The sequence below is a fragment of the Lathyrus oleraceus genome, chromosome 7, assembly GCF_024323335.1.
Source record: "Lathyrus oleraceus cultivar Zhongwan6 chromosome 7, CAAS_Psat_ZW6_1.0, whole genome shotgun sequence".
Classification (NCBI taxonomy): domain Eukaryota; kingdom Viridiplantae; phylum Streptophyta; class Magnoliopsida; order Fabales; family Fabaceae; genus Lathyrus; species Lathyrus oleraceus.
The window spans coordinates 40,525,457-40,546,651 of record NC_066585.1 but is presented as its reverse complement, the minus strand read 5'-3'; the positions used below and the strand labels follow the sequence as shown (position 1 = coordinate 40,546,651).

General features: G+C 36.2%; 1 protein-coding gene and 1 non-coding gene across 3 annotated transcripts; one reads left to right on the top strand and one right to left on the bottom strand.

Moving 5' to 3' along the window:
- The first annotated feature begins 516 nt into the window (after positions 1 to 516).
- LOC127106387 (short-chain dehydrogenase TIC 32, chloroplastic) lies at positions 517 to 3,261 on the top strand. Of its 2 annotated transcripts, none has more exons than XM_051043684.1 (7): positions 517 to 1,253; positions 1,359 to 1,438; positions 1,533 to 1,689; positions 2,018 to 2,099; positions 2,314 to 2,401; positions 2,527 to 2,573; positions 2,777 to 3,261. In XM_051043684.1, exons 1-7 carry the CDS (start codon positions 898 to 900, stop codon positions 2,957 to 2,959), a joined length of 993 nt encoding a protein of 330 aa, XP_050899641.1. In that variant the 5' UTR covers positions 517 to 897; the 3' UTR covers positions 2,960 to 3,261. The 2 variants fall into 2 exon arrangements, with proteins under 2 accessions (XP_050899641.1, XP_050899640.1); XM_051043683.1 differs by having other exon boundaries at positions 518 to 1,253; positions 2,722 to 3,261.
- Positions 3,262 to 15,430: 12,169 nt separating this feature from the next.
- Positions 15,431 to 15,537, bottom strand: LOC127109998 (small nucleolar RNA R71). The gene has a single exon (XR_007797238.1). It is a non-coding gene; the product is annotated as a small nucleolar RNA R71 (small nucleolar RNA).
- Between the last annotated feature and the right edge of the window lie 5,658 nt (positions 15,538 to 21,195).

Below are 21,195 nucleotides of genomic sequence, written 5' to 3'. Positions count from 1 at the left end.
TTAATTTTCATTTATTGTTTGTCTTTATTACAAGGTTTACCACCACATCACTTTCCAGTACAGTATAATTTAAATTAAAAGTATTCAATTTTAAATGTTTTCATTAATTTTATATTTATTGATATTATAAATCTTATATAAGTTAGTTTTTTTATATATAATCGGTTCAAACTCAAATAAAATGAGAGAATTATATTATACATATAAAAATTATTTAAATTGATTAAGAATATAAGGAATAAATTTTTATGTATTTGTAACTCAATTATTTCTATAATATTATTTAAATGATTAATTAAATTATCAATTAAAATATATAGTAATTTCACTACATTAAACTATATTAATCAAAATTTACCAATTAAGTGGTTGAATTTGATTGATAAATGAGGAAAATTTGAGCTAAAATAACATAAATGATTTAAATAGAAAAACTTACCAACTAGTAAGTGTTAAATCTATGTCGAACTGTTTTTATATAAGAGTTTTTGTATAAAATAAATAAATAAGGAATTTAGCTAGAACACTTTTTTTCTGATTCGTATAGCTTTTAAACAATCAGTTATGCGCAGTTTTGTTATCACGCACGCTGCTGAAAACTGAAGATCCTCTCTCTCTCTCTCTCTCTTCATTACTTTCCCTTTTTCTTTTCTTTCTCTCTCATTCTGCTTCTGTTCTCTTCTTTCTTGCATGCACTGTACTTTAAGATTGATTAATGCACGCAGAGCCGAATTGCGCAGCATCTCAGAATCCTGACACACTCTAAAAGATAACTACCTTTTCTCACAACGAATAGAACGATCCAACTCACAACATTCATTATTTATTCAATCAATATCACCTTTAACGATTCACCAAAACCATAGCCAAAATCACTATTGCTTCAGATTTCACGAAATGCTCGAAACGATTAAATACCTGATCGGTTGGCCCGGTCCAAGCGGATTCGGATCCAAATCCACCGCCGAACAAGTCACCGAAGCCCGCGGCGAGCTTCGTTCCATAACCGCCATCATCACCGGTGGTACGTCTGGAATCGGAGCGGAAACAGCGCGTGTGTTGGCTTCGCGTGGTGCGAGAGTGATTCTACCGGCGCGTAGCATGAAAAACGCGGAGGAAACGAGAGATAGAATCGTAACGGAATGTCCTGAAGCGGAGATTATCGTTATGAAACTCGATCTCAGTTCTCTCAACTCCGTTGCGAATTTCGTTACTCGCTTTCACTCTCTCGGTTTCCCTCTCAATCTCCTCATGTATGTATATGCACTCGCATTTCATACATGCATATTGCTTTGAATTTAAATATTAATTTGAATCTGAATTTTAATTTGCATGTTTGATCGTTGATTATTGTTTAGAAACAATGCTGGAAAGTTTGCAGAAAAGCACGCGATCTCAGAAGATGGAGTTGAAATGACCTTCGCCACTAATTATCTAGGTAAGTATGATCAAATCACAACAAATTAGTATATAATTATATATTTGATTATTGATTTTGTTTTTGTTTTAATTGTTCAATTTTATGAATTTAGGTCATTTTCTGTTAACGAAGTTGTTGATGAAGACGATGGTTGAAACGGCAGAGAAGACCGGGATACAAGGGAGGATAGTGAACGTAACTTCCGCCATACACAAATGGTTTACGGATGACGTCATCTCCTATTTGGCTCTTATAAGCCACAACAAAAGGTGAGAAATTATTTTACAGATTTTTTTTCTTTCAGTTAAATAATTTAATGATCTATATTTCATTATTGTTCATGTCAATGAAAGGAATAACAAAATGATGGAGCAATGATATTCACCATTTTTATAATAAAATTATGATTTGATGATTAGTATTATAACTCCTGTACCGATCAAAATCGCGATCATTATTTAAAATCTTGTTTATTACTATCATGCATTTCTCTTGGAAACTTTGAAGATTCAAAAATCAGTAAAATATATGGTAGTTTGGATATTGTAGTTTAATTGGTTTGACTGAGATATGTTTGTGTTGTGTGATGTTCCCCAGCCATTTCGATGCTACACGTGCTTATAGTCTTTCAAAACTCGCCAACGTTTTACACACTACAGAGCTTGCTACCAGACTCAAGGTAACATAAAATAACTCAATCCTTCACTATGAATATTCATTTTTTTATTTATTTTATCCACCACTAAGTAACATGCAATATCCATCTTTGATATATGATCTACATCGATCCTATCCATATTCAAAAGTGAAATTTGTTTGTATATCATATTTGTTTTATTATATGATGAACTCATATGAATACAGTAATAATTTGGGGTATTAAATTTATGCAGCAAATGGATGCCAACGTGACTGTGAACTGCCTTCATCCTGGAGTTGTGAGAACCAGACTCACCAGAGAACGTGATGGTTTTCTTACAGGTTTGTTGGAACAATATATAACCTTGTTTTAGGTTGTAGTTATAGGAGCTCAGATTGTTGTGTGTTTGTTATTTCTGTATAATCTTTAATGATATGATAGAAAAAGTTTTCAAATCAAATTGCAGATTTAGTTTTCTTTCTGGCTTCCAAGCTCTTAAAGACCCTTCCCCAGGTAACTAAATATACTAATACTAGTAGTAAATTTAAATTCAATGTTCTCTATTATGCATGTCCTATATAGTACTAGTAGTTTTTTTTTTCACATTATAACTTTTAGTGTTGTTGAGTCTTTTATATTGAGCTCTAATTAAACACTGTAGGCAGCTGCAACAACATGTTATGTGTCAACTCATCCAAGGCTCATCAATGTGTCAGGCAAGTACTTTATTGACTGCAACGAAGCCTCCAGTTCCAAATTGGGATCCAACTCAATTGAAGCTTCAAGGTTATGGGCCTTTTCCGAACTCATCATTTCTAAGGGTTCAAAAGCTGCCTTTGACCAATTTAATCACCTTGAATTTTGAACTGAATTTCTTGGGACAACGCAAAAGAAAATAAATCAATAAATATAGAATTTTATGAAAAAGATACACATAGAATTTCTCTCTAGATAGTCTAGTCTTATGATCTAGGGCAAACCTTGGGAAACAGTTGTTTGTTTTATTTTATCATTAGAAATCTAAAATATACTACTATAGTTGATTTAGATTATGCTAGTTAGTTAGATTGGGTGCTATGATTCATACAATGATTATGGAGCCTGAAATATGTTAACATGGGATATTAGATTATAAGTGAAAGTACCTGGAAAACTCTGGTTGTACTTTTTTATTTAAAATTATTCTGTTTATGAGATGTAACTAATTTGTAGGAGTATATAAATATGGGGATTATACAAGATATATACGAGAAAGAACCTTTGGAGTTGTCATATTTAAACGGACACTAAACATTTGTAAATAAATAAAATAATTGGACAACAAGAATATAGGGTCGGACTCTCCATGTGGTGGTTGTTATGCAAAGAGTATCTTTCTCATGGTGTTTTTGCTAGGGACCTACCAATATGATTGGTTTTAAAGTTTTTTTTTAAGGAATTTTTATTTTAAAGAAATTAAACCCAATGACCGACGAGTCAATGGTCATAATATTGAAAAAGTTAATATAAAAATAAAAATAAAGATCATCAAATGATATACGCATCACTTAAAAATCAAACTTCTCATAAACTTTTGCTTTTCTTTAGTTTTTAAATAGAATCTAGGGGAATTTATTTATTTATTTATTTATTTATATGCTAGATTATATATTCTCGCGTAGAGATACAAACTCATTCTTTTGAGTTACAAAACTAGTCACACAACTCACAATCCAGTTGATCATACAACTTTTCATTATCATCAAAGAATAGTATTTTGAATATATTATTTTTGATGTGTATTAAGAGTATTATTTGGACTTCTTTCTGTAATAACCTTTAAAAAGTTAATATAAACATAAAATATCATAAAAATTATATGTTTGTTTTTTCTTTTCATTAGAAATGGTAGTTTTAAAGTTAATAAAATTATAACTATTCTAGTTTTATTTTAAAAATCATTTTTAAATAAATATTTTTGAAAAGAAAAAAAGCTTGATATACATCTAACACAAAAAAATGTTTTTCTTTCAAATGCTTTATAATCTTTGCAATCAAAAGTAGATTAAAACTGAATTTATGAAAAATGATAATGCAATGAATACATCAACTCAAAAGAATAAATATCAAGTAAAAGATACATAATAAATGTGTAAACTTATAAGGATCCTAATAAATTAATGGAAAAAAACTTCTGAGTCACAAGCGAATTGTATTGAAGTTGAGTATTAGGAATGTTCAATCCTTATTACAAAAAGAGGAGAAGAGGGTAACAAGAGACAAGAAAGATTAAGGAAAGCAAATAGTGAAATTTCTAACTCAATCCCTCGAATCAAAATCTAAAGGCTTAGAAATCTTGACTCCTATCAAATTCCAAGCAAGATCCTTAGCCAATATCAGATACATTTTTATGGCCCCCTTTAAAAGATCAAATTATTAACAACTAAAATAGAAGACGAAATTTATTCTTTAAAGAGTCTGCCAAATTTTTATTGAATGTTCTGGTGCAATATATGGAATACGATATTCTAGCATGTGTGCTGTTCGACAGCTGACCTTGACAGCTGGCCATATGGATGTTGTTTGGTACCCAAATTCTGATTATTTTTAAATTAGATTTGTTGCAATTTGTTGAGCAATGTATGGTTGATTTGTTTAGCAATCATGGAAGATCAAATCAAATTTAAATGGAGATTTAAATTTAAATTTGAAAGTAACAAATCATATTTTTTTAGAGGGATTTATGGAAAAGACCATATCCAACAAAATCTCTATTATTCTGGACGAATTAAATGCAGATCCACACGGAGAAAAGTCCAGAAGACATTATTATATAAGAAAACTCAATTCTCATAGTTTGTTGAGGGTTTTGTACGCTAGATTAAATTCTAAGTGTCTTGTTTTTCTAAGTCTTGTATTCTATGATAATGCCCTAATAGGATTATTGTTCAATCTTTGTATACACCTCTATGTTTCAGTAACTTGACATAAAATGTTTGTCTTAGTTGAGTTGTAATACTCAACATTATTTATTGAGTTATAAACACCAATCACATGTTATATGATTGAGAAAATGAGTAGGTTCTCACATTTAGGGAGAATCCTTAAATAGAAAGTAAATAGGATTAGGAAGATGCTTTGAACAACATAGGGTTTGTTGTTTCTTATAAGATTAAAGATATTAATTTAAAATTATGAATTTCCTTTCTTGGGTAGAGTGCCCTCCAGACGTAGGTGTTGTTTTCATTGAATTGTGTTATCAATCTCTTGTATTTTTATTGCTTTCCGTATTGTGTTTTGTATTATTGTTATTCTGGTTTAACTTGCTGGACCAGTTGTTTCAACATTATGTCCAACATTTGTCCCCTAAGAAACATAATTTTAATTGACATTAGAGCAGACTCCTTGTTCTGTTTGGGTGAGCTATAGGGAGGATATTTTATGTTCGGATGGATAACATAAAGGATGAAGGGTATGTCAATAGACCATCTATTTTGGATTAGACAAATTATGACTATTGGAAAGCCAACATGGTTGCCTTTCTTAAATCCATTAACAACAGAACTTGGAAAGATGTGGTTAAAGGTTGAAAACATCATGTGATCACTTCTCAAGATGGTTCAACAAGCTTGAAACCTGAAGCTGATTGGTCCAAAGTTGAAGATGATGAAGCTCTTGGTAATGATAAAGCCTTGGATGTTATATTCAATGGTGTTAACAAGAATATGTCTAGATTAACCAACACTTATATTTAAGCAAAAGAAGCTTGGGAGATTCTCAAGACTGCTCATGAAGGCACATCCAAGGTTAGGATGTCAAGGTTGCATCTCCTCACAACCAAGTTTGAAAATCTGAGAATGATGGAAGATGAATCAATATCTGATTTTAACATTCGTTTGTGTGACATAGCAAACAATCCTTTTGCTTTGGGAGAAAAGATGTCAAAAGAAAAGCTGGTTAGAAAGATTCTCAGATCTTTACCTCAGAAATTTGACATGAAGGTAACATGTATTGAAGAAGCCCAAGACTTAAGCACCTTGAAGATCGATGAACTCATTGGTTTCCTTCAAACTTTTAAAGTTTCTATAAATGGATTATCAAAAAAGAATAGCAAAGGTGCAACTTTTGTATCCAATACTCAAGTGAAGGAAGATCGAGGTGATAAGAATACTGGAGAAAGTTTTTCAGAGGCTATAGTCCTTGTTGGGAGAAAGTTTGATAGTGATTTTAAAAAGTTGGACAAATATTGGAGGGAAAATGTCTCAGACAAGAGGTCAGACATCAGTCCTCTGAACAAGAGCAAATATGATTTCAAAGAGAATAAAGACAAATGAGCTCAATGTTTAAAGAATGTGAAGGGTTTGGTCATATTAAATTTGAATGTCCTACTTTTCTAAAGAAATAGATAAAGGGATTATTTATCACTTAGTCTGAATCTGATGATGAAAGTGAAAGATAAATAGATAATAAAGTGATAGCTTCTACTGGGAAACTTGACTCTTACAGTGAGGCTAGTGATAAAGAGATGTCAGTAGAAGAACTTGTTGAAATTTATAGAGAACTACTCACTGAATGGAAGGAATATTTCTTGAGAGAATAGAAACAAAATAAGACCATAAGTGATCTACTCCTTGAAAAAAAGAAGTTTGGCTCAACCATTACAGGTTTGAAAGAAAAAGTCACATTGTTAAAGTCCAAACTTGAAAATATGTCAGAATATGTACATATGAAGAACAATATTTCAGATATGTTGAATGATGTCTTGGAAGGGAATATGAAGGTTGTAAGGTTTTACTACAATTCCATGAATAAAAAGATAAAATTCCCACCTAATAAGAAGACTAGGTTTCAGTTGGTGGACCACATGTCTCAGCATCGTGCTCGACGTGTGTACCCTCAACACATGAGTTACAAGAACTCTGCAAAGAGATGTCACCATTGTGGTAGATTTGGTTATATAAGACCCTTTTGCTATAAAATTTATAGATATCCTCATAATTATAGTCATCCAAAGTCCAAAGGAAATAAAGGAAAGGGAATTCATGCTAAGAAAATATGGAAACTGTCAAATATCTCTTAGCTCATGTTCCTCTTAGAGTTTCTTTTATAAAGGATTGATATTTTGATAGTGGATGTTCACAGTATATGAATGGTGAAATGTTCTATATTGAAGAGTTAAATCCATATTCTAATATTTATGTCACATTAGGTGATAGAACTAGAGGAAGAATAAAAGGGATAGACAAGTTGTTGTGTCTATATGTGATCAAGGTCTGATTGTTAGCTACAGTAAATCAGAATGTATTGTCTCTAGCAAGAATCAAGTGGTGTTAATAAAGGGTTTAAGATCCAAAGACAATTGTTATATATGGATTTCTGTTTACCATGAAAATTGGTAAACAACCGTTGATCTTCCAAATTACTAAATTTGGTCACTTACAGGATCGATCAGATTGATCCTAGGACATGTGCTAATTGTTTAAAGTGGATTCTAGTAAATATGAATACTTCGACAGTATTGTGATGACAATAATGAGTGGACTATTTAGACAGTAAAAGACTAACACAAATTAAAGGGAAAGGTTGTAGAAGAAATGACGATAATTGGCAAGAAAGAAGAATATTTGAAATAAAGAAGTATTTCTGGAAAAAATAAAAATAAATTTTATTACTTCAAAGTAACAGACAATGGTATAAAACAAACATACATTTCTTAATTTACGGTTCCTCTTCACACGGGTACTTGGTAAATTTTACAGACTTTGTACACACTTTGATACACATTTATCCTAACACTAAGACCCTCTATTTATACTTAATCGAAATAACTGTTTCCAACGGCCCCTCATTCACGTTGAGACAAATGACACTTTGCATGGATGCAACTATCCATTATGCTCCACGTGTATCTTCATCAGTTTCAGATAAGAACAAAAATCCCTCCTTTATTTGAATTTTGAATCTCTAGTCGAAACCGTCTTCAAAACATTTAAAGAAATATTTCTAAGTCCTAACTGCATGCTGACCCTTCTTACCCAGGGACTTTCGACTGAATCTTCCTAATATCAGATTCGGTCGAAAACATCTTCACATAGGATTCCATTTTGTAAATCTAAAATGGGCGTCGAAATTATGAGCTAACAAATTACCACCTCTCCATCACACTATCCAAGGAAGACATGTGTCCCACTAACCTGTCAACCATCAATGTTGATTTGAAGCGTTTTTTTCTCCCAAGCATGCTTATAAAAGCCACAAACTTACCAATTTCATATTTTACGCTATCTGAACTTTCAAACACTCTAGCTATTCATCCTCAAACAAACTTTAACCAAAACCCAGATTATCTCTTCCTCTTCCAACTTTCAATAGAGATGGCAACCTCAAGCAAAACCCCTAAAGAAGTGAGTAAAGCTATCAAGACCACGATTGTCAAATCAAAAGCTCCCAAGAAGATTTCAGAGCTTCCTCCTTTCACCATATTTCCTAATCCAATAACGGTGGGTAATCAGCAATATATCCCAGAACCCAAAACGGAGGAACAACGTAGGATCTACGTTTCCTAGGTACTTATCCATGTTTCTGTTTCTAGAAAAACTCATGCATTATCTAGGCCTTTGACTGATTTAGACACTGATTTTAGAAAACTTAAATAATACTTTCCCTCTTACCATAAATGCAAGCCCATAGGGCAAGCAAAAAAACCTAGGGTTGAACTAACCGCTGCTGAAAACCCAAACACTAGTGAAACCATAGATTTGAGGTTCATGAACAACGGATTTAGAGTTTTTCACGCTACCCCCTCATTCAAAGACCCAACATATTATTTGGAATGGTTAAAGAAAATAGAAAAAACCAAAGCCCAAAACTGGAAAGACATGGGAATTTACGACCTGATCATGTTGTCGAAGGTAGGATTGGAGTATAGTGCATCCATGTTGGTTTCTTCACTGTATTTCTGGGATAGTATACATTATACTTTCCACCTCCCATGTGGCATGGCTACACCAACACTTTTCGACTTATCCGCTATCACAGGGCTAAAACCCACTAGACACACGTACGACCCTGAGATTGATTTTGAAGATACCATACCTTTTTTGACCTCTAGAGCGGCGTATTCGACTCACATTGGACACTATCATGACAAAGACACCAACATTGTCTCTGATGTGGAACACATAGATTTCTTAGTTCTATGGTTGTCTCATTTTGTATTCTGCTCGAAGTCTCTACAAGTTGCCAAAAAGTATCTCACCCTGGCGAACCAACTACATGCTGGACATAACGTTTGCCTAAGTGAAAGGATACTGTCAAGCCTATATGAATCATTGAGTGATGGAGTCACTCAATTGAAGAACTTGGGTGAAAAAGGGAATATCCTCCTCTCTGGTCCCTTTTGGTTATTACAACTCTGGATTAATGCCACGTTCGAGGCAAGTCTATCGAATAAAGGCCTCGTTGATAAAGAAGTTGAAGAAGTAAAAAACAGAAGGATCGAAGGCATTCGACTGGCCCAGCTGACTCCCAATGACGAAGGACAGGCCCATCGACCAACTTTCATGGGCTATATAATGATGTTCTCCAAGCGCCATGTGTTTACTTCGAGCATGGCCCCCTTTGCTGCCAGAAAGTATGGTCCATAATGGTTTACAAGGCCTTTCCCATCTCCCTCCAAAATACGAGAGACAAAATATTTGTTGATTTAGGAAGCCTTTTTGACCCCTAGGATCTTAACCCTTCGAATAAACCCCTCGAAGGTTCAGGTTACTTTGATTTCATATTAACCCAACCTTGTCGCTCGACAGTTTGGGCTAATTCAGGCTCTCCCGAAGTGCATGTATAATAAAAATGGTAGCCTTCTTCTCTACAACGCGGTCCATAATGAAACCACCACCCTTAAGCAGATAGCCAAATATATTGGCAGGACCCAACTCACTCCTCTCAACTTCGAGCCTAACTTCCTCTGCGCTCGAGATTTTGGGAGACGGTGGAACATATACTACATTGAAGAGTTCTATGATGTCTTTTCCTTTATCCAACATTTTGACAAAGCTTTTCTTCTTGTGCAGGAAAGAACCAAAAAAGGTACTTACACGCTTATCAAAGAAATCCAAGCCTTCCAAAATTACTTTGAAACTGCCTATCGGTCTGATGATCTTAGTCGAACCATCCACAAAGCAACTGTCACGCTCAAAGAAATTTTTTCAAAGAAAATGGAAACTCTAAAAATACCTTCGTACGTTCCTCATGAGAAACACTACGAAATGGATTTCGAATTGTTTCCCCCAAAGTTTCCTCCACTGCCTAATGTTGACTTTGGAGTGGCCCTTGCCCCTCCATTTCTAGACTGGTTTATCTGTGGGGACTCTATTAAGATCCTTTGACAGCAATCCCAGAAAAAAGCCCAGCGGGTGGTTGCGACTAAGCATACTCTAGACAGTTTCAAATAGCATCTTCATATAGGGATCGAAGATGTTCGCATCGAATCGGACATATATGAAGGTGTGGCATGGGAGGTTTTTCTCGAATCATACCCCTCTATTAGGATATTTACCCTTAGCTTACACTAATTACTCTATGTTATTTTCTTTTAGCCATTAGGGTCCCACCCAAGAAAATAATAATCAGAAGGCCAGTCGAATCGAAGACTGTGGGAGGTAGCAAGCCCACAAAGGTATATCTTCGTCTTGCCCTTTTTTGCTCTTTGTTATGTTTAATGGTACTGACACTCCAATACTCAATTCAGGCTGCTCTAAAACATCCTCTAACCCCCATAAAAATCCAAAATAAACCCACAAAAACCCCTGCCATAATAGATTCTGACGAAGAGGATTTGTCACATGTTCTCGACCTAACCTCTAGGAAGAGAAAACAACAACCAAAGACCATTGACTCTTTGAGCCAACCCCCAACAAAACTTTCCAAGAAAATGCCTTCTGCACTTACCATCCAAGAGCTTACCCCTGAAGACATGGAGAAGATAGCAGCGACTCAAAGTGAAAGTGATAACTCCAGCCCTGGGGTCGAAGGAGACAAGGTAAAATAAACTTCACTCTCTCTTAATTAGTTGATTTACTGTCTTTCACCACTCAGTTTTAGATTGTTTTGATTTCAGGATGGTGCAGGTATTGTCGTTCGAACCAAAGCTACAACTTCCTCCGCGTCAGCTTCTATAGCAGATGTCCTAAATAGCGCTGGCGAACCCACCTATCGACCGTCATCTGAAAAAAGCTCCATGAGTAAAATCAATTAACCCCTTTCCGGTGAGCTTGATACTTGACCACCAAAGACCACTACCCAACACTCTCACACTAGCGGTTCCGATCATGAAGCTAATTCGAACGAAGAAGACGACGCTGGAGTGAACCAAGATACCATGGTGGTGGATGAAGAGGTTCAAGCTGGAGACAATCCTGGAGGCTATTCATGCAACATCGAAGGAATAGTCGATCCCCAACAAGAGGGTGATGACAGTGAAGATACAGTGATGGAGGAAGAGGACGAAGGTAACCAGACCCCATTCCCTATTGGTGACAATGATGAAGGCTTCAAATAAGGGGAAAATAATGACGAGGGAGGCCAGAACATAGGCGAAGGACAGGCTCAGAGTCAAACTCTTGCCACTCCAACCATTGCAACTATTGTAACAGACAGAGTTTCGACAAGTAGTATTGGGGGCTCTCTGCAGAAGAACTGGTTATTCTGAAACGAAGCCATCCCCTTGAATATCTAAAGGTTATGTTAAGCTGTAGGGAAAGTTCTTCTGAGAAAAGCTTTAGCACTTGTAGCGGTAAATTCATGATCATTAAGCTATGGATAAACTCAACGTCAATAAAACCAGAGTCGCCACCGCGCTTTTACTGTTTCTAAAGGAAAAGGGAAAAGTACGAACAAAACCCAAAGATAAGAAGTTTTCAAATCAAAACTAATAAAATGCCAGAGATTACAGGTAAGGGGGTTGGTTACACAGAGGGAAGATGTTAGCACCCAAAGTGTCTTAGGTACTCCTAGGGAGCCCTTTTTTATGTGTGTATGTGTTTTAGTATAAAAGGATGTTTGAAACAAATAGAGCGTGGGGATGAGAAAAAGAATTCATTGATTATATTTTTGTGTTTGACAAGACCTTCGGACTTGTGCTTACGTACCAACATAAAAATGAGGGATCAAAACCTCGTAGTTTGTGGTATCAATTTCAAAGTGAGTGAATTGCTTTTAACAAAAATTTAAGTTTAAAGGAGGCACAAAGGGCCTAAAAGAGTTTGAATGAGTGTTAGCTTTTTTTTGTCTTTTGAAATTTTAAGTCAATATGGTTAGATTCACTTACAAGTTTGATTAAGAAAAGAGTTTCAAAATGCAATGGCGTAAGGCCAAAGTTTCTAATTTGCAATAAGTCTAAGTTTAGAAATCACAAACAAAGAAGATTTTGAATGGGGGAGAGATTTTAAATTTAAGAAATGGGAGGAGATGGAGAGACTAATCCTAAGCAAAAATTTAAAATTTAAGAGTTGAAAAGATCTAACCAATGGGATGCAATCCAATAGACAAGAATGTTATATAGAAACCCACTTTTCCTTTGGACTTTAAATCAAGCAATATCAATAAGCAAGTAACAAAGTGAAGAGCAAGGCATCAAATAAAGATAGCCACATCCAAGCTAGCAACTTCATAGTTTTCTTCATAATCTTCCCATGTATCAGATGACATACTCCTTGAATAACTCAGAATAAGGCATTAGACACAGGTTCAAAGTATCATTTACATCAAGACCCTGTAGCAGATGAACTCAAGTGGATCTCAATACTTGCATCAGATGAAGATCAAATCACAAGAATTTGGTTTCAGAAATATTGGCATTGGCCAAGTCCTTTTGCATAGGGAATGTTGCCTAATTCTAAATCCAACGCTCAGATCACATCCAACAGTCCACACAAACATTATTTAGGGGTTTTTGTTGTTTATTATGTACTTTAAGGTCCTAAGACCACAAACACAAACAAGATACACAAGCAAGTATATACAATCACAATATATGGTGATAACATGAAATAGTATCACATTCTAGGACTCAATTTAATTAAATTATATTATTATTTACTTCAATTTATTTCATTTTATTAGATATTACGCGGTATTTTCTTTCTATTTATCTCAGGTGATTTATTTGAAGCACAAATAAAAAAGGAAGAAAAGAAGGTGCAAAAAGAAATGAAAAGAAGCAAATATCAAAAGCCAAAGCCCAGCCCAAAAAGCACAGGCGTTGTGCCTGTGACGAGCGTCACAAAGGCTGTGACGAGCGTCACGCTTTGCACACTCCTGTGACGAGCGTCACACATGGTGTGACGGACGTCACACCATTCCCCTATATTTTTGGCACCAGGAACGCAACAGACCACGTTGAAACAGACCACGTTGAAGCTACTTCCACGCTTGACCCTTGGAACGTAAAGACCGTGTACACGGAAAACCCTTGGAAGCAGTTACACAAGTAGCAGTATAAATAGTAGCTTTTTGGAAAGCTCTCGGTTCCACGCTTTTTCCAGATTTCTTTGCCGTTTTTGCTTTTTCGCATTTTTATATTGTTTCCCTTGCAATTTCTATTTTCCTTTTTAGCATTTAGTTAATTCTTTTTCGCACAATAGTTTCTACACCGGAAACTATTGTGTACCTTTTACCGGATCTAACCTTACGTTAGAATCTAGTTTTTTTATTCCTTCGCTTTTATTTTTTCTGCCTGATTGAAGAATTCAAGAACAAATCCAACCGGCCTGTGGTGGAGTGTTCAAGACTGCTATTTAATTTCTCAGGTTCTTTAATTATTGTTTGAATTTATATATGCCCTGTTTTACTGTTTATTTATATTATTTGCCTGAGATGAATCTGTTTATGCATGATAATTATTTAAGTCTGTTTAGCATGTCTGACTGATTTACTTAGGTATCGGTATGTAAAGTAAGTGGAATGAAGGAATCAAAACCAAATTGGTTTAATTAAGTTTAAAATTAAAATCACTCTTTTTACGGTCTCAATTTACAGGTTTAATAACAAGGTTTTTGTACGAAAGTAAAAGACATACAGAAGTTAAAAGCAATAGAGCGAGAGTTTGAGTTTTTGACTGGACAGTGTAAATTGGACATTAATTCTAGATCAGGGCGAGAGCAATTTTTAGAGTTAATTAAATTCTAATATTTTTCAAAAAGTATTTTTAAAGATTGAATGTGAGGACGAGAGTTAAGCATTTGAATTTAATTATATAACCTAAGTCAACAGAGCGAGAGTTTGAGATAAGAGTGTTTAAACGATTAGTGTTCTCTTAAAAAGAGTTTCTACGGATTCTATTGTTTTCAAAAAGTGGTTTTTGACTTAACTATAAGTGACAGCTACGTTAATATAAAATCATAGTTTATTCAACAGAGCGAGAGTTTGAGATAAAACTTTTAATCAATAGCGTCAACTGAAAAGATTTATTTTAAAACCAAGAAACCAACAAAGAATTGATTCCCTAATTACGACGAACTACATACCGATATCCGCTTATTAGATATTTATTTTAGATCTTATTTTAGTTTTAGTTTTTCCCCCAAACAATCAAAGTATTACCTGCCTTAGCTTTACGAAATAACCATAGATAACGGTATATCGATTCATAAGTCCCTGTGGGATCGATATCTTTTAAAACTACGCGATAGAACTGTGCACTTGCAGTTTGTACCCCAAATTCGACTCATAAAGTCGCGATCAAGTTTTTGGCGCCGTTGCCGGGGACTTCTATTTAGTCGATATCGTAACTCTTCTGTTACGCTGTAGAGACTAAGGCTTTTCTTTCTCTTTTCTTTCTTTCGTTGATTTGTATGCCACACACTCGCTCACAAGGCGAGTCGTTCTACTTACGAATCAACGATATCGAACTATATCTCCGAGTCTTACGACGAATTCGGGAATATCGTGCTGCAAACAATCTCTCTCCTGTTGAACTTCCTGAATTCAAAAATATTTTCCCTTCGATACCCGAGATGGCAGAACCAGCTCGTGCTCTTAGAGATTACGCCGCTCCATCGCAAGATGAGCCGCATTCAAGTATTGCTCCACCCGCAATCGAAGCAAACAACTTTGAACTCAAACCTTCGCTGTTGCAGGCAGTGCAACAGAACCAATTCTCTGGAAATCCTACTGAGGATCCAAACCTTCATTTATCCGTATTTGTCCAATACGCTGATACTGCTAAAGCTAATGGTGTCACTTCAGAGGCAATTCGACTTCGTCTTTTTCCTTTCTCATTAAGAGATAGCGCTAGAAGATGGCTTCAATCTCTTCCTTCCAACTCAGTCACCACATGGAACGAGTTGAAGAAAGTTTTTCTTGCTCGATATTTTCCGCCAAGCAAAACAGCTATGTTAAGAGTCCAGATAAATGGATTTAAACAGAAAGATAACGAGTCTCTTTTCGAAGCATGGGAAAGATACAAAGACATGATGAGACTTTGTCCACACCATGGTTTAGAGGACTGGTTAGTAATTCATACCTTCTATAATGGTCTCCTGTACAACACGAGGTTAACAATAGACGTCGCCGCAGGTGGTGCACTGATGAACAAACCTTATGCTGATGCTTACCAACTTATCGAAAGCATGGCTCAAAACCACTATCAGTGGGGAAGCGAACGAACAATGGTAGAAAAACCTCAAACGAAAACTGGCATGTACGAGATAAGTAACCTTGATCATGTTAATGCAAAAGTGGATGCTCTGGTCCAGAAAATTGAAAGTTTAAATGTATCACCTCCAGCCACCGTAGTTGCCATAACTCAGAATTGCGAAGTCTGTGGAATCCAAGGTCACACTCCTGCAGATTGTCAACTCCTAACAGGAATTCAAGCGGAGCAGGTAAACTATGCTCAAGGAAGCCCCTACTCGCACACCTATAACTCAAATTGGAAGAATCATCCCAATTTTTCATATAAGAGTAATAATGCTTTATACGCACCTGGACAATCTCCAAATCAAGCCCCAGCTATACCTCCGGGATATCAGAAGCCGATCCCATCTACACCTAACAATAACGCCCCTAGGAAATCCAACTTGGAAATCATGATGGAAAACTTTATAGCTTCTCAACAGCAAACCAATAAAGATTTCTTAAACTAGAATGTACACACTGGCGAACAAATTAAACAACTAGCAAGTAAAGTAGATGCCCTGGCTACTCATAACAAAATGCTGGAAACGCAAATTTCACAAGTAGCTCAACAACAAGCGCCTACTGCTGCCCCAACTGGTACATTTCCTGGCCAACCCCAACCTAACCCAAGAAGCCACGCTCATGCAATTATACTGAGAAGTGGAACGGAAGTGGAAGGACCGTCTGACCCAAGAATAGAAAACAAAAACTCTAAAAAGTCAACTGAGGAGGAAAGTGAACCTAAGGAAAAGGAAGAGAGTAATAAGGAAACCGTAGAAAAGAAGGAACCTTATGTACCTCCACCACCTTATAAACCACCTATCCCTTACCCTCAAAGGCTTATTAAAACCAAAGATGCGGGCCAATTCAAAAAATTTGTTGACCTACTAAAACAATTAAACGTCACAATTCCGTTTACAGAAGCTATTACGCAGATGCCCTCATATGCCAAGTTTTTAAAAGAACTTCTTTCTAATAAAAGGAAACTTGAAGATAGCGAAACCGTTACACTCACCGCTGAATGTAGCGCTATAATCCAGAATATGCCTCCTAAACTTAAAGACCCAGGTAGTTTCTCTATACCCTGTCACATAGGAAAATTTGTCATTGACAAAGCCTTATGCGATTTAGGAGCCGGTATTAGTGTTATGCCTTTATCCATATGCAAGAGACTTGAAATGGGAGAATTAAGACCAACTAAAATGTCTGTGCAACTAGCAGATCGTTCTGTCAAATATCCTGTAGGAATTCTTGAAAACTTTCCAGTGCGCATAGGTCAATTCTACATTCCAACTGATTTTATAATTATGGATATTAGAGAAGATGAAGTTACACCCATTATACTGGGAAGACCGTTCTTAGCAACTGCCGGTGCAATCATAGACGTAAAACGAGGACGACTCACTTTTGAAGTAGGAGAAGAGAAAATTGAGTTTATTCTTTCCCAATTTTTGAAAGCACCTGCAATAGAAGATACATGTTACTTCATGGATATCATCGATGAATGCATAAAAGAAACGGAGTTAGAAAAAGACAAATCATCTGACTATCTTGTAGAAGACAAACTTAACCAATGTTTAGCAATAACACTGGACCCTACGCAATGCCTTAAGAAACCAACCTTAGACCTGAAAACACTTCCCAAGAATCTGAGATATGAATTCCTAGAGTTAGAGCTTGAACGATCAGTGATAGTTAATGCTGACCTAGGAAGACTCGAAACAGAAAAACTCCTGCATATCTTAAGAAAATATCCAACCGCACTAGGTTACAACATCACCGATCTTAAAGGAATAAGTCCCTCTATTTGTATGCACCGCATCATGCTAGAAGAAGACTGTAAAACTTCTAGGGAACACCAGAGGAGACTAAACCCGATCCTGAGTGAGGTAGTGAAGAAGGAAATAACCAAGTTATTAGAGGCAGGTATCATATATCCTATATCTGATAGCAAATGGGTTACTCCTGTACACGTAGTACCAAAGAAAGGAGGTGTAACAGTCATTGAAAATGAAAAAGGAGAAACTATAACCAAACGAATCGAATCGGGATGGAGAATGTGCATTGACTATAGGAAACTAAACAAAGCTACCCGAAAAGATCACTTCCCTTTACCATTCATTGACCAGATGTTAGAACGATTAGCAAAACATTCTCATTTCTGCTATCTAGACGGTTACTCAGGTTTCTTTCAAATACCAATTCACCCTGATGACCAAGAAAAGACAACGTTCACGTGCCCTTTTGGTACCTTCGCTTATAGACGAATGCCGTTTGGCTTGTGTAATGCTCCTGCAACTTTCCAAAGGTGCGTGATGGCAATATTCGCCGATTTTCTAGAAAACATCATGGAAGTATTTATGGATGACTTTTCCGTATGCGGACAAAGCTTTGAAGAATGCCTTGAAAACCTAGAAAGAGTTCTAGAGCGATGTGTAAAAGTAAACCTAGTACTTAATTGGGAAAAATGTCACTTTATGGTACAAGAAGGAATTGTTTTAGGACACATCATCTCGAACAGAGGAATTGAAGTAGACAAAGCTAAAATAGAGGTAATCGAAAATCTTCAACCCCCGAAAACTGTGAGAGAAGTTTGAAGCTTCTTAGGACATGCCGGTTTCTACCGACGATTCATTAAAGACTTCTCTAAAATAACTAAACCTTTAACCGGGTTATTAATGAAAGATGCTGAATTCATATTCGACAATAAATGTTTAGAAGCATTTCAAACGCTTAAACAAGCACTGATCTCCGCACCCATAATGCAGACACCAGATTGGAATGAACCATTCGAAATAATGTGTGATGCTAGTGATTACGCTGTAGGTGCTGTTTTGGGACAACGAAAGGATAAAAAGCTTCATGTTATATATTACGCAAGTAGAACTCTAGATGAAGCACAAATGAATTATGCCACAACCGAGAAAGAACTTCTAGCAGTAGTGTTTGCGCTAGATAAATTTCGTTCTTACTTGGTCGGAGCCAAAATAATCATCTACACTGACCACGCTGCTATCAAATAGCTCTTAACAAAAAAGGATACTAAACCTAGACTCCTAAGGTGGATCATGTTGCTACAAGAGTTCGATTTGGAAATCAAAGACAAGAAAGGAACTGAAAACGTAGTAGCAGATCACCTCTCTAGACTTGAGAACCTTGAACCGGAAATAACATCGATCAACGATGATTTCTCGTACGATAAACTTATAGCTACTTTGGAAGAAAATAACGCTGATAAACAGGTAGAAACCACTTTAGCTATATCTGTTACACCGTGGTACGCTGACCTCGTCAATTATTTAGCTGCCGGAATAGTTCCACCTACCTTATCCTACCAGCAGAAGAAACGATTCTTCTATGACATAAAACATTATTACTGGGATGACCCCTTACTTTTTAAAAGAGGCCCCGATGGTATTTTCCGTCGGTGTATACCCGAAGAAGAGGTAGAAAATATAATCCAACACTGTCACTCTGCTCCCTATGGTGGACATGCAAGTACATCCAAGACCTGCTCTAAAATCCTACAAGCCGGTTTCTATTGGCCAAATATATGGAAGGATGTACATGCAGCTATTAAGAAATGTGACAGATGTCAACGCACAGGAAACATATCTAGACGTGACGAGATGCCACAAAAGGGCGTTTTGGAAGTAGAGATTTTCGACGTGTGGGGAATAGACTTCATGGGACCTTTTCCATCCTCTTTCGGTAACAAATACATACTCGTGGCAGTTGACTACGTATCAAAATGGATTGAAGCTATAGCTTCTCTAACAAACGACACACGAGTAGTAACTAGACTCTTTAAGAATATAATATTTCCAAGGTTTGGTGTCCCAAGAATAGTAGTCAGTGATGGTGGATCGCATTTCATATCCAAGGTACTCGAAAAACTACTACTTAAGTATGGCGTAAGACATAAAGTAGCGACACCTTACCACCCTCAAACCAGTGGGCAAGTGGAAGTGTCTAACAGAGAAATCAAACAGATACTAGAGAAAACAGTCGCCACTTCAAGGAAAGACTGGTCATTGAAATTACCAGAAGCTCTATGGGCTTACCGAACTGCTTACAAAACTCCCATAAGGACAACCCCATTTAAGCTAATTTATGGAAAATCCTGTCACCTCCCGGTAGAATTAGAACATAAAGCCTATTGAGCTATTAAAAATCTAAATTTAAACTATAAAGCCGTCGGCGAAAAGAGAATCCTTGATATAAGCGAATTAGAGGAACTCAGAAGAGACGCTTACAAAAATGCCAGAATCTACAAAGAAAGAACAAAACAATGGCATGACAAGCGCATATCAAGAAAAATCTTCAAACAAGGCGATACAGTCCTTTTATTTAACTCCAGACTAAAGTTATTCCCGGGAAAACTACGATCTAGATGGTCAGGTCCTTTTCAAATCACCAATGTTTTTCCCAGTGGAGCAGTAGAAATTAAAGGCAAATCTATGGAACCATTTACCGTAAACGGGCAACGTCTAAAACATTATCACTATACAGAAAACAATGAAGATTCGCAAGTCTTGCACTTAGACGAAATGCCTCAAGAACTTATAGATTATAATTGATAGTTTTTATGTCGAGCTTGCGACATTAAACAAAGCGCTTAGTGGGAGACAACCCACAAATATTTTATTATTTTTTTCTTCTATTATTATTTTCTATTTCTTCCTTAATTATTCTTTTAATTTTTGTTTAGTATTCATTCTTAATTTATTTTTATTTATAAAAAAAACTTTTCTCTTCTTCTTTCGGCATTTGGCCAAATCCTGACTAAAACTCTTGTTTTTCTTTTCTCTAGCTAACACTAACCTGATGGGACAAATTGATCGTATGGGTATCAAATTCAGAGGAACAGCTCATAAACAAAAGTTTGAGGAACTAGCCACGAGAGAGATGCTACCTAGTCTGTATGCTGATGACTGGGCAATGACTGCCCTTGGACTAAGACAAAGTGTCCTGTATTTGCTGAGTCAGATAGGGTGGGAAATCACTCCTATCCGTAGACAGTTTGTCACTTACCAGAGACTGACTCTAGAATTCCTTAGTTCTCTGATCTATCTACCCAGCCATGGAAAAGGAATAAGCAGAGGTTTTATCCAGTTCAGAATGTTTAACATGGAGTACCAATTTAATATTCAAGATTTTACCAACCTTTTAGGTTTCCCTACATCCTTTGACACATTCACAGTGAGCCAAGAAGAACTTTTTGAATATAGAGAACTTGAACACTTTTGGGGTAACTTGACTGGAAATGACGATCCCGAGGAACATGAGTTTCTCTCTGGAAACATACATAACCCGGCCTTCCGTTATTTCCATAAGATCCTGACCCACACCTTATTTGGGAAGAAGCCAAACAGTACCACAGTTTCACGTGATGAACTCTTCATCATATTTTGTGCTTCCCAGAACCGTCCAGTAAACGGTGCCACTTTTATGTTGGAAAATTTAGACCACCTTATCC